The sequence below is a fragment of the Arachis stenosperma genome, chromosome 3, assembly GCF_014773155.1.
Source record: "Arachis stenosperma cultivar V10309 chromosome 3, arast.V10309.gnm1.PFL2, whole genome shotgun sequence".
In the NCBI taxonomy this organism is placed as follows: Eukaryota; Viridiplantae; Streptophyta; class Magnoliopsida; order Fabales; family Fabaceae; genus Arachis; species Arachis stenosperma.
In genome coordinates, this window is record NC_080379.1 from 2,559,325 (window position 1) to 2,573,564 (window position 14,240).

The following is a 14,240-nucleotide window of genomic DNA, read 5'->3' on the forward strand; positions in this document are numbered from 1 at the left end:
AGAGACGTTAAATTATTATTTAAAGGTGCTTATAAAAAATAGGCAACACTTAATATTTAAACCTTTTTCTATTTTATTTATGAAGTTTCGATCACACTAAAAAAATAGAGTTATTTTTAACTCTTCATAAGCATAAAAAAAACACACATTAATTTTTAATAGATTTTAAATTAAATATTTTAATTCTTAAAAAATTTTACTATTCGAAAAATCTTCAAAAATTATTTCCATTAGATAGATTAATCGATCCATCCGTTGTTTTTAATAACTCGTTGAGCAAATTGCTGATTAAAAAAAAAAAAGGGAAAGTACAAACATGTGTGTTACGTTGCTCTTTCTTTTTGTTTTTGGCGAAGTTTCCTTTACAGAACTGAATTTTCCCCTTTCCAAACTCTAATACACATAATATGCGTATGCAGGTTATAATACATACGATGTAACACAAGCTGCAAGAAGATGGTAGATATAACTGATTACAAATTATTATGTATTCGATAAAGATATAGATTCAACTATTACAAATTATACGTAATTCACATAAAATTATGTGGTTCAAATTTTAATTCATGCTGACATTATTATTAATTTTAAAATTATGAACGGTGGATTCACACCCCTAGGTAGCTAATTTAGTAAATTCACTTATAAATAAGAGAGTTTCACATCAAAACCTTTATTGATGGTGTTTCCATAAAAGTAACAGTAGGACATGGTTTTATATAGTCCATAAAAACCAAGGGATTAATATTTATGAATGTCACATGAAATAAGAGACTCGTAGATAACATATCATAGATCTCAGAATGCTGACGAGAAAACTGTGATGATAACGTTGTTATTGCATCTAAAGTGAATGTAACTAGCTTGCATGCATGTCTCCTTTGACATTCTTTATGAACTCGCACGTGATACATACGTTATAGTCAAATTACATAGGTGAATTATTATATGTAACGGGTCCAACTCAAAAATAAATGAACAAAACTACTTTGATGAGAAGATGTGTAGCAAAGTTCAAGAGAAAATTTAAACCAGCAACATCAAGAATATGATACATTACAGCAACAACAACAACAAAGTCTTGTCCCACTAGATGGAGTCGGCTACATAAATCAAATAACGCCATTGAGCTTTGTCACGTATCATATTTACAGATAGATCATTTACATGTAGATATCGTTTGACCATCTCATGGATGGTCTTCTTAAGTCTTTCTCTGCCTTTCACCCCTTATCCATCTTCTATTTCATCCACCCTCTTGATTAGATGTTCTGTCGATCTTCTTCTCACATGTCCAAACCACTTGAGATGCGATTCTACCATCTTTTTCATACTACTCCAACTCTCTCCCTTATATCTTCGTTCCTTATTTTATCCAATCGCGTATGACTACTCATCCATCTTAACATCTTCATCTATACCACACTTAGCTTATGTTCGTGTTCCTTTTTAGCCGTCCAACACTCCGTACCATAAATCATAACCGGTGTTATAGCAGACTAGCAGTGCGATAGAATTCACCTTTAGGTTTTAGACACTTTTTTCTCATATATAAAATCAGATCCACTCTGCCATTTTGACTAATCTGCTTGGATCTTATGATTTATATCATGTTCAATCTCTCCATTATCATGTATGATGCATCCAAGATAATTAAAACTTTTAACTTTTCGTAGCATGTTTTCTCCAATCTTCATCTCTATATTAGGGTTTTCCCTTCTCAAACCGAACTTACATTCCATATATTCTGTCTTGCTACGGCTTATGCGCAGACCATACACTTCTAGAGTTTCTCTCCATAAGTCCAACTTCTTATTTAGGTCTTGCCTTAACTCTCCCATAAGGATGATATCATTGGTAAAAAAGCATACACTATGGCACAGGCTCTTAGATGTGCTTTATAAGTACTTCTAAAATTAATGTGAAAAGGTATCGACTTAAAGATGATTTTTGGTGTAATTCTATATCAATAAAAATTTTTTCTGTCACACCACCTTGAATCTTCACACTAATTGTAGCTCCATCATACGTATCTTTAATTGAACGAATATGATACATTAAAACTAAAAATTTTATAATATACCATATATTTATTTGGACACTAAATTATAATAATAAGACAAGAACCAAGATGAATCAAGTGAAGAACAATAATTCCCTTGATTGGAAGAATCTAAGTTTGGATTTATAATTTTGGGAAAAAGTCATGATTGTTGTTGTTAACTTGCTTAGTGGTTGCTTAAAGTGTGGTTTAACATTATTAATGGATAATGAAAGTTCAAAGAGACAAATGCCTAAAGGGTCCAATTATGTTATGGAGGAGGATGTGGACAAGACAAGGTTAACGAAATTAGATGAGAGAACACTACAAATTACGAAAGAGAAGAGAAACCAGCTATGAAGCCAAGTGTTACAAGCCATCCATCACCAACATGGGAGATAAATATATAAAGCCAAAACAAAAACATACATCATGGAACCCCAAAGGTTTTTAGTGGTGGTGAACAGAGCTAAGATTTCTTGTCGCTTTTTATATATTTAATTTGCACGGTAACTTATTTTAATATGCAAATATCTTTGGATGATTCAACAATCTTGAATCTTGGTCTCAGATTTTAGTCAAGGCTAAAAAAAATGGAAAAAGTTTATATGGAAAAAGAATATGATACATTAAAACTAAAATAGGTAAAATATATTTTTTGTTTTTGAAATTTGATAAAAGTTTTTAAAATATTCCTAAATTTTTTTTGTTTTAATTTTATCCTAGAAGTTTTCGATTTGCATCAAATATACCATTGACGACTAATTTTTCAAAAAATTTAAGACCAATTTGACAACAATTTTATAAGAACAATCATCAATACAAACAAATCAAATATAATTTTCATGCATTATGGTTAGATTGGTCTTAAATTTTTTATAAATTTAGCCATCGAGAATATATTTGATGCAAATAAAAAACTTTTGGAATAAAATTGAAATAAAATAAAATTTAGAAATATTTTTAGAACTTTTGCCAAATTTCAAAAACAAAAAGTATATTTAGTCAAAATATTATATTCAAGCATTCTTCTCTTTTTTTTTTTTTTTCCTTCTTCAAACTAATATAAATTACTCTGAGGTAAAAATGATGTTTTTCATAAGAGTAAATCTCTTTGGTGTTAAGTGTGTGAGTGTGAATAAATTTGTAATGTAATGGTTAGAATTAGGGACTATCCAATCCATTGGAAATAAAAAACCAGCCATAAAACCATTCTTTTAGGAGATGAAGTATATTTATGTGTACCACAGTTTGTATTTAGGTGAAACCACTTGAGTCAACTTGCTTTTTCTGACCTTTTGAATAGTCTGTTCTTAAGTACAGAACAAAAAAGAGCTTCTCATCTCTTTTCTTCTTGTCTTCACAATCCATTCAACCATCGATATAAAAGCAACCACTACCACCTCAACACCTATTCAAGATTCTACTATCTTCCCTCCAATCTTGTCCTATTGCACCACAGGTTCTTATGTACCTTGGTTTTCATTTCTTAATTATCATGGTTTCTGCTGAACCCTCTGATTATTTGCTCTTCTCTTTGATGATGTTTTAGGCAACAAGTTTCTCTGGCCATGGGAATTTGTTTGAGCAACCAAATTAAAGCTGAGACCCCATATAACACTGGTATTAAAGATTCTTTTTTCCTTCATCCTTGGCATGACCTTGGTTTGGTTTCTGTTTCTGAGTTTAGTTTAGATATATCCATTCATGTTCTTTCATGATGATTGATTTTATTAAATATCTACTTTTTGTTTATTTTAACCAAGCAAATTAGCAAAGTGGATTTCAGCTTAGCCTTCTTGTTCTCCCATTGTTTCTCTTGGTGGAAGTTCAATATATTCATTGATTGTAGTCTTGAGTCCTAATCTTAAAATCATGCATGTTTTCTTCTGAGTGTACCAATGAGATTCATAACATTTTTTGAAGGATTAAGAACCTATTTGATAGTTCATTGAAGGAATGCTGTATGCATGTAAATTTTTGTTAGTGAAAGTTCAATTGTGTTAATATCATTGGTCTTCTGTCAGGGTTAAGTTCAAAGAATGTTGGTAGCCATAGAAATGATCTCAGCAACCAAAATAGTAAGGTATCAACGGTTTCAATGCCTCAAAATCCACGAACTGAGGGTGAGATCTTGCAGTCACCGAATCTAAAGAGCTTTACTTTTATAGAACTTAAGGCTGCAACAAGAAATTTTCGTCCGGACAGCGTCTTGGGAGAAGGTGGATTTGGATCAGTTTTTAAGGGATGGATTGATGAGCAGACATTTGCAGCTGCTAAACCTGGCACTGGCATTGTTATTGCTGTGAAGAAACTTAATCAGGATGGTTTCCAAGGTCACAAGGAGTGGTTGGTGAGTTTAATCTGCTTCTTTTACTTCTTACCTTATATGCAAGCAATTTAAGAAGCAGATCTCAAGTAATCTTTTCTGATTGATGTTTCTCCTCTGGGGTAAACTGAATTTCTATAATTAGTAGCATAGTAAAAATGTGATCCTCCTCATTACTGGTTTAGTATGAATAAGTTGTTATTTGGTTGAAAAACTAAGTAATTTGTTTTACTTGTATCTTTTAGGCTGAAGTGAACTATCTAGGCCAGCTTTCTCATCCCCATCTGGTGAAATTGATTGGGTATTGTCTTGAAGATGAACACCGCCTTCTGGTCTACGAATTCATGCCTCGTGGAAGCTTGGAGAATCATTTGTTCAGGAGTGAGTTCTTCCTGCCTCATCTTTTTTTTTTTTTCACATTGTTAAACATGATGAGAAGTGTTTCTAAAACATTAGCTATGTTGTGGTGGCAGGAGGCTCATATTTTCAACCTCTTTCGTGGTGCCTTCGCTTGAAGGTCGCTCTTGGTGCTGCAAAAGGGCTTGCATTTCTTCATAGTGCCGAAACAAAAGTGATATATAGGGACTTCAAGACTTCAAATGTGTTGCTTGATTCAGTATGCGTCCTCTGTACACACACATCAGAACTAGATTTGATGAACTTAGGAAACAAATTAGATATCATATCTGAACATTTATTTGTGGATTTAATTACAGAATTATAATGCAAAACTTTCTGATTTCGGTTTGGCGAAGGATGGCCCTACCGGTGACAAAAGTCATGTCTCCACAAGGGTAATGGGAACCTATGGATATGCAGCTCCTGAATATCTAGCAACTGGTATTGTGGGATTAATTATCATTAATGCATCCAAGATTAAGCTTAATAGAATTTTGTTTAATGGATATTCACTTTTTTCTGTAGGTCATCTCACTGCTAAGAGTGATGTCTTTAGTTTTGGAGTTGTCCTATTGGAAATGTTATCAGGCCGGAGAGCTGTTGATAAGAACCGTCCTTCTGGGCAGCACAACTTGGTGGAATGGGCGAAGCCATACCTTGCGAACAAGCGCAAGGTTCATCGAGTGATAGATAACCGTCTAGAAGGCCAATACTCTCCAGATGAGGCCTTTAAGGTAGCTGTCCTTGCACTAAGGTGCCTAGCACCAGAGTCCAAGTTGAGGCCAAGCATGGATGAAGTTGTTAGCAGTTTGGAGCAGCTTCAGATTGTCAATGTAAATCAGAATCGTCCTGGCAATGGCCATAGAGTTCGCAGAAGAAGCGCCGATGATGCTAAACCTGGGAGAATTAGCACGGCATATCCTCGGCCATCTGCAACTGCACTCTGCACTTGAAACTTACTGCTGGTTCGATCTCCATGAACTTGAGCAAGCTTAGATCATAGTTTATATAATAGATTGTACATATCTTACTGTAGCTAATACATTCAGAGCCTAATTTCTCTTGATCTATTTTGTTGCTCGTGTAATGTTCTGCTGTTTCATCCTTAGGCCAAAAGGGATACCTTGTAGATTTGGTTTTGGAGAATGATGGAATAAACTGTGGTTTAAGTGTCACTAAGAAGTAAGAACGGTTCATTAAGGAGTAAAAGCAGCATTTATTCTAAACCTTAAATGTTATATTATTTGTATGTTTATGACCAAGAGTTGAAGCTTTTTGCAGTAAGTAGTTCAATAGAGAAGCCTAACCCCACAAGAAAACAAAAGAACATGTTGCAGAATGGACTCTACTATGTCAATGGTTTGGATTTTGGAATCTTTGACATCATTTTCGAACTCACTCTATGCTAATGACTTGAGAATGCCAAGTTGTACTTTATAGAAACTATCTTTAGCAAAGATGATCCACAATGGTCATTGTTGTGTCACTAGAAAGTGACTATTGATGAATGATTCATGATCGATTAAATCGGTTATGGTCCTTTTTCGGGCCATCATCCAACTTGGTCTATCCGACATGGCCACCACATGGCACAACCTATCCAGAAAATGACATATAAATGAAACAAAAGTGAACTCTGCAGTCCAACAAAATCTTGGCATGTTGCAACTATATAGTAACGCCATATCCTTATTAAATGAAAGATAGATATGCTTCATATCTTAAAGAACGTTCCAAAACATTGAACCCTCTTTAGATTTTGGTAATTAAGATTATCGATTGATTGGGAAATTTAGTTACTTAAGTAAGACTTCACACCAGTTGTTGCTTAACTCAAGCTTTTTGAGATAAAGATTAGTTGTTTCCCTTTGTGTTTGACTATTGAAGTGTAATATTTCAAGTCTATCTGATATGAATGCATTATTGAAAAAGAAATAAAATAGTAGTATCTTCTGATAAAGCCAGATCAATTGATATTATTGCTTTACTCATAATTAACCTGTACACACTACACACAACTATTAATCAACACAAAATTGGATATTAGCAGAGTATGTCAACTCTGTGCCTAACAATGTTGATTTCACTGATTCAAAACTACGTGATTACCAAACATTGTGATGAGCAAGGCACTTCAAGTTATGCACATTACATATCACCAAGTTCTTACAAGCCCAGGTGCCCAATTTTTCCAATCTAACCTTCCAATGGACTTGTTTCTTAAGCTCACCATGTCTCTAAACTCAAAAACCTTCTTCAGATAATTGTTCCCTTGCTTAGCAGCTGGTTCAGGTTCTATGTCCTTGACAGATGATGGCTTCACTTTCTCTTCTCCGTTGGCTACAACAGCTTGAGGGATGCTTTCTTCCTGAATAGTATCGTTGAGAATGTTTGCGAGAAACTCAACCACGTCACTCATTTTCGGACGTGACTTAGGCTGCTTCATGAGGCACTTGTTTGCTAGAGTAGCAAGCTTTTGAGCTGATTTCATGCAATATTGTCCTTCAAGTTTTGGGTCTACTATAACATGGAACTTCCTAGGATCAGAAACATAAGGTCTTACCCACTCCAAGAGCCTCTGTTCATTTCTGGGTAGGTTCCGTTCTACAGCTCTCCTACCAGTGATAAGCTCGTAAAGAACTACACCGAAGCTCCATACATCACTCTTTGCAGTCAGCTTACCAGTCTGAACATACTCTGGTGCAGCATAACCTATGGTACCAACAACCTTCGTGAAGACGAAATGAGTCATTTATTTCTCACATCAGTAGAATATCAGGATCACAAACAAATGAGATACTCATTCAACAATGAAATAATGGGATTCATCTAACCTACTCCAAATAGCATTCAGCACTGAGAAAAGAAGTTCATGTAACATAATTATCACCAATTATATATAATGAGTTTTCGGAGAATGGACTTGTTCTTACTGCTGTTGAAACATAGCCCAGCCCTTCCGAGGGACCTTGCCTAGCAAGTCCAAAATCAGAAAGCTTTGCATTGAAGTCCTCATCCAGCAAAATGTTGGAAGTCTTAAAATCTCGAAATATTAGCTGCATCAGTTGGAATGAGAATCACAATGGTTTCTTACTTTATGGATCTAAGCTGATGCAAAATGCCATAAAACATGGCAAAACCACAACTATTTTATATAAAAAACATTGTTAAGATGCTAAATAAGAAATTCTATGAAACCAGTTCTTGATAATTCTTTTATTATTTTTACATTTAAAAAAAGAGTTAAAGAAAGAACCTTAAACAAGTAAAGATAAAACAGTTTGCTTCATTTACCGAAAGAAAAATAGTAATAACAATAATAAAAGGTTCACAAAAATGCTAAAAACCCACCAAAATACATGTATTAATTAGTGACTTTTTGGACGGAAACTATATCAACCATGTCTTTGGCAAAACAGATCAATAAATGATAACCTAGGATCTGATTTCTGTATGACTGTGATGTGACAAATTTTGATTGTTATGCTTGATCTCAAGGTGCTTTAAATAAGGCATGTAAAATCTATACCTGAAAATCCATTTCTTCATGAAGGTATGCCAAACCACGAGCTGCATCTTGAGCAATTTTTAATCTCGTGGTCCATGGTAGCGTTGACATCAATGAGACTCGAGCCAGAAGATGGTCTTCCAAGCTCTTATTAGGCATAAGTTCATACACAAGAAGTCTTTGAATCCCTCTTTCATCATCCTCTGCACAATACCCCACCAACCTCACGAGATTCGGATGCTTGATCACACCCAACAAGTTCACTTCATTAATCCACTCTTTATGCCCCTGAAAGCTAGAAATGCAAAACACAGAACAGAAAACCCCATTAAAACATAGCTCCTTTAACAACCCATTGGACTAGGAAAAAAGGGCAAAAACCAGAACAGCAAAATCTGATATCTTTTCTTTCTTTTAGCTCATTTTTTTAGTCAAAAACAGTAATTTTTCTTAACCGAAAAATTAAAACCCTCACAACATTCAGAAAAAATCAATTATTCTCCTTAAAACAGACAATCTATTACCAAACACGCAATAAGTAATCAACCAAAATGATCAAAATCCAAGTTTTTAAACACTGTACTGAGGCAACTAGCCAGACAAAACATATCATAGTACCAATTGAATCAATCATAAACATAATTGGGTCATCATCCGAAGGAAAAAAAATGGTATGAAATATAAATATAATAAATGGTGTTTAATGCACAATTTTATTCCGCGCAAAATCCCCAAAACTGCATTAGAAATGATCAAAATAGAATTTTGACGCATTGAATACACGAAACTGAAGCAACTAGCAAATGGGTCATCACCAAAAATCAAAATTTAAAACACAAAAAAGAAAATCCATTAACGGTGGTTGACACATGCCTGGTGGCCGTTACGATTCAGCTGCTTAATTGCAACCTCCATCTGCACCTCTGAAAGACCGTCACCGTCACCGTCACCGTCATCAGGAACAGAAAGGGTCCCCCTGTAGACGGGGCCGAAGCCACCCTCGCCGATCAAGAGGGCCCTGCTGAATCCGCGAGTGGCGGTTTTGAGCTGAGAGAATGAGAAGAGAAGGAGGTTGTTGGCGCGACGGAGAGAGAGGAAGTCATGGAAAGCGAGGGTGTCATTGAAGGAAGAGTCGGTGTCGTCGAACTCGGAGTTGCGAACGAGGGTTGAGGAAGCGACGCTGAGGGAGCGGGCCCATGAGACCCTTGAGGTTCTGCAGCTGCTTGAAACGATGCCGTCTTCGTTGTCGTAGTCTCGCCGGTGGTCTCTTTCGATGCTTGGGAAGTGGAAGCACTTCATTGCTGAGATTATTTGTGAAGAAGAAGACGAAGAAGAAGGAAAAGATTGGAACTTGGAACTTGGAACTTGGAAGTTGGAAGGGGTCAATTGCACTCCATTCTCATTTCTTCAGTTTCAACTTTCAACTTTCAACTTTCAATTCAATTCAATTATCGACTCTCTTTTTCTTCTTCTTTTTATTTCTTTTCTTTTTTATTTTTTTCCCCCAAACTTTAAAGCATTATATATATATATATATATATATATATATATATATATATATATATATATATATATAAATATAAGGGCAAATCACTCATTTAAACCAAGGGGATAAAAAAAACATATGAATCAGCCAAATTAAAAATTGGTTTATCAATCAACCAAAGAACGTTCGAACTAAATTTCCATGTAATTCGAACCAATTAGGTTCGAATTATACCTTGTAGACGTTTGCCAAATAATTCGAACCAATTAGGTTCGAACCCAACCATATAATTCGAACCAATTAGGTTCGAATTACACACATTAAGTCATTCGAACCAGTTTGGTTCGATTTACACCTACTATGGTGGTTCGAATGAGTGAGAACCAGACTTGTATATATATGGTGTGAACTTGAGTTGCTATCATTAGAGGGGAGGTAAGATGGCTAGTGAAGAGAGTTTCGTAGTGTTGGTTCACCACAGAGGATCCATTAAGAGGAAAACTCGTTCCGGTGTGAAGTTCACTGATAAGGATCCTCTCTGTATTATCGTAAGGCCTACGACGAGGTATGAGGAACTTGTTAGCTCTGTACTGTTGAAACTTGGTCTAGAAGGTGTGAAACGGGTTAAGAAGTTTTTTTATCGAATTCCAATCACGGTGCTTCAGGAAACCGGAAAGTACGATTGTTTCACAATCGGGAGTGATGATGACTTGCAGGTCATGTTTCATTGTCGCCGACAGTTTCCAGAGGTGAGGACACCAGAACTGTTGGCAAAGTTGGTTGACGCGGTGTCCGGCTCGGGGGGTTCGAACCGGAATACCACCACTTTAGCCACGGTAGCCGGTTCTAGCTCCAGACCAGCCGTTGCATCTTCCTCCGTCCCTGCGTACGAGCCACCCGTCCAACCTGTCGCCTCCCCTTCGTTCGCTGTTGATCTCAACGGGAGTGTAGGCGACGAGGTCGGAGAAGGGGAATATCCGCGGACCTCTTTACAGTGTGTTGTACCGGCTGGGGTTGGAGATGGATTCTTGGATGATCCAGAGGACGATGATGTCGAGTCGGATATGATTGCTGATGACAGTGGCGATGATGCTGGACCAAGTTAGCCTGCTGGGGTGGGCGGTGGTTCTAGCTCTGGTACGCAGCAGTACCCTCCACATTTTTCCTCTTTGGACTTGGATGCCATGAGGCAAGAGGGGGTACCTGGGCAGCCGGCTGGATTTGGCGCTAGAGATGCTGAAGGGTCTGTAGGTCTGACAGAGTTTCAGGTTGGTCAGCAATTTCCGGATAAAGAAGAGGCCCTCTTAAGTGTCAAGACTTATAGAGTTTCAGGTTGGTCAGCAATTTTCGCTAGTGAAGGCAACATACGGAAGGTTGGCCGAATTATTTGTTCGCAAAGGGAGAGAGGTTGAGGCGCAGATGGGAACCGGACAACAATTTAGTCAGCACTTGGTGAAGTGTATAGAGGCCAACTTGAAGACGGCTAGGTGCTTCACGGTTACTGTGTACAACAGAGATAACTCCGAGTTCACCATCGCAGAGACAACTCCGACTGGTTCTTTCTCACTAGGTAGCTACAGAGTCTCGCTTGCATCTCAGACATGTGACTGTGGATACTTCCAGGCACTTCATTTCCCGTGTCCCCACGCACTGGCATGCTGTGCCTACTCACGGCTTACATGGGACCCTTACGTTCACCAGGTGTATCGTCTTAGTTCGGTCTTCAGTGTGTATCGGATGGGTTTCACACCTCCCATTCCGGAGGGTTTCTGGCCACCATATGACGGGCCGACTGTCATCCCTGACCCCAATAAGAGGCGTGCGAGAGAGGGTCGTCCGAGGTCCACTAGGATACGGACCAATATGGACGAGGCAGATCCGAACCGGCCAAAGAGATGTGAGCTTTGTCGGCAGCCGAGCCACACACGTCGGAGTTGCCCACAGCTCGGAGGAGCAGAGCACACACGGGGGCATGATTAGGTGTTTTGGTGGATTTGGTACTTTTGTTGTTTCAATTTCGCGTTTAGGATCCACTATTATCGGTTTTCTTACTTGTAGTTGGTGACTGATAGAATTTGTTAACGTCAGTGTGATGTACTTTGAATGGGATTTTAGTTAATGAATATGTTCTTTCTCTGCAGTTTTAAACGAAATGTATGTCTAATGCACACCGGAATAAATAACTGTACGAGTTTTATTAAACCATGATGTAGAAACTATATTCGTAACTTAAATTGTTGTGTGGAACGAATTTTTAGTAATTCGAACCATCTTAGTTCGAATTACTTGCCGGCTATTTCTTCACACTAATTCGAACTTAATTGGTTCGAATTATATGGTTGGAGTTCGAACCTATTTGGTTCGAATTATTTGGCAAACGTCTACAAGGTGTAATTCGAACCTAATTGGTTCGAATTACATGAAAATTGAGTTCGAATCAAATTAGTTCGAACTACATAAAAATGTTCTTTAATTGATTGATGAACCAATTTTTTATTTGGCTGATTCATGTAATTTTTTTATCCCCTTGATTTAAATGAGTGATTTACCCTATATATATATATATATATACTCACTCCATTATTTTTTAATTTTTATCATACTTACTTTTTAGCACAAAAAATTCAGATTGAATTATCAATTATAATTTTACAAAAATATTATATACACGTTAAAAAAATAAATTTATATATTTTTATATAAATATGTACATTAATTAATTTATTTTTAATATATATTTTATATAAATAATTAATTTAGATACTAATTTTTAGTATACACGTGAAATAATATTGATAACTTTAGAGGTTTTTGTTTAAACTAAGATAGCTTAATAACACTGCTTTCTTGCTTTTTATTTTAAATTTCTTAATATACAAACATTTAATTATAGTCCCTATATGAATATATATTTATTTTTTCATAAATATTTTGATTATATTATTGTTAAAAGTTAATTATTTAATCATAAATATGATGTACAGATACACGACACGATATAATATAGGACACAGTGGCACATATATACATAAATTTTAAATTTTAAAAGAATAGGTACACAACATACTATAAAATATAATATTTTTTTATTAATATTAAAATACAAATTACTTTTTAATTATTTTTAATATCTTCATTTAATTATAGAAAGTATTTAAAATATTTGTATTTTAATAATTAATAATATATTATTTATAAACTCATTTAAAAAATATATGTTTAAAATAAGATTGGTTAATTGTGTTCAAGTGTGTTTAGAGAATAATTTTTTTATTTCTTATTAAGACACGATTAAACACAAAAAATACAAATGTCGATGAGTGTCATATCTAAAATGTGTCTGACACGTAAACGTGACAATTCAACGAAATGTCCGTACTTTATATATTATAATATATTTAATTATTTTATTAAGATACATTTAATTATTTGATGCATTATTTTATTAAAATATCTGTAAAATAATAATATAATATATAAATTAAAAATAATATTTACACATTAAAATTAACTACTAAAATTAATTACTATGTATTTATATTTTAATGTATATTTTATTATAGTAAAATTGATTTAGTAGCTAATTTTAGTGTATATTTAACATAATTATATATAAATATACACTTAGTAGCTAATTTTTTGTTTTTATATAATATTTTTTCAGGGAAACTTAAACTCTCAAATTTTAAATTGATAAATAGCGTTATCTTCTTTAATATCTTTACAAATCATCTTAGGATATAGTGAACCGTTTTTAAATTAATTTGAAAGTTAAACTAAGAAAGGATGGGGCAATTGGCGTTAGTGTGGTCACAAGAAAGCAATGGAAGATAAAACCAAACCAACTGCCTACCTAATGTGGCTGCTAGTCATTTATTTATTTATAGCATTGGCAGTCATAACTCATAAAATTAAAGTCTAAAATCTTATGCATAGTATTTAGATTTTCCATTATTATATCATTTTTAGTGTGTTTAGTCAATTCAATGATTCATTCGTTTCTATGTATGAGAATATTTTTCTATAATGAGAAAGAAAAAAGGAATTAAATTATAGGTTAAATAATTTGGTTATGGGTTTAAATTTGGTATTTTAGTTGGAAATGGATGCAATACGTGTATTAACAGATTAGCGGGGTATCAGAAGGTACTTTCAACATGCGGGATGATATATTGCATGCAGCATGTTGGTGGACGTGAATGACATGTGGCAAAATTTGGTTTTATAGGACTGCAACACGTGGGAGACGTACTAAGTCAGCACATGGGTGGGCGTGAATGCCACGTGGCGAAGTTTGGTTGCACGGAACTGCAACACGTTAGGGGCGTGCTAAGTCAACAAGGGGGTGTGTTACATGTGTCTAAGGCTGGTTGGTTGGTGATACAACACGGGGGAGGCATGCCGAGTGCTTCATCTATATAAGACAAAGCTCGGTACCATTTTTTTGCGAAAAAGATTGTTCTTTGAGTATGTTGCT

At 35.3% G+C, this 14,240-nt stretch overlaps 3 protein-coding genes across 4 annotated transcripts; 2 read left to right on the top strand and 1 right to left on the bottom strand.

Annotated features, from left to right (window-relative positions):
* Positions 1–3,262: 3,262 nt before the first annotated feature.
* LOC130969090 (probable serine/threonine-protein kinase PBL10) lies at positions 3,263–5,995 on the top strand. 2 transcript variants are annotated; one of them, XM_057894669.1, is made up of 7 exons: positions 3,263–3,503; positions 3,594–3,664; positions 4,069–4,394; positions 4,616–4,751; positions 4,844–4,986; positions 5,087–5,210; positions 5,295–5,995. In XM_057894669.1, the coding sequence occupies exons 2-7, from the start codon at positions 3,613–3,615 to the stop codon at positions 5,720–5,722; spliced, it is 1,209 nt and encodes a 402-aa protein (XP_057750652.1). In that variant the 5' UTR covers positions 3,263–3,503; positions 3,594–3,612; the 3' UTR covers positions 5,723–5,995. The 2 variants fall into 2 exon arrangements, with proteins under 2 accessions (XP_057750652.1, XP_057750654.1); XM_057894671.1 differs by having other exon boundaries at positions 3,325–3,664.
* A 724-nt stretch (positions 5,996–6,719) lies between these two features.
* LOC130969089 (serine/threonine-protein kinase PCRK1) lies at positions 6,720–9,725 on the bottom strand. The gene is made up of 4 exons (XM_057894668.1): positions 9,151–9,725; positions 8,299–8,565; positions 7,703–7,825; positions 6,720–7,497 (listed from the first exon to the last, which is right to left on the bottom strand). Exons 1-4 carry the CDS (start codon positions 9,574–9,576, stop codon positions 6,925–6,927), a joined length of 1,389 nt encoding a protein of 462 aa, XP_057750651.1. The 5' UTR covers positions 9,577–9,725; the 3' UTR covers positions 6,720–6,924.
* Positions 9,726–10,203: 478 nt separating this feature from the next.
* Positions 10,204–10,869, top strand: LOC130969465 (uncharacterized). Its single transcript, XM_057895197.1, has one exon. It carries the CDS (start codon positions 10,204–10,206, stop codon positions 10,867–10,869), a length of 666 nt encoding a protein of 221 aa, XP_057751180.1.
* The last annotated feature ends 3,371 nt before the right edge of the window (positions 10,870–14,240 follow it).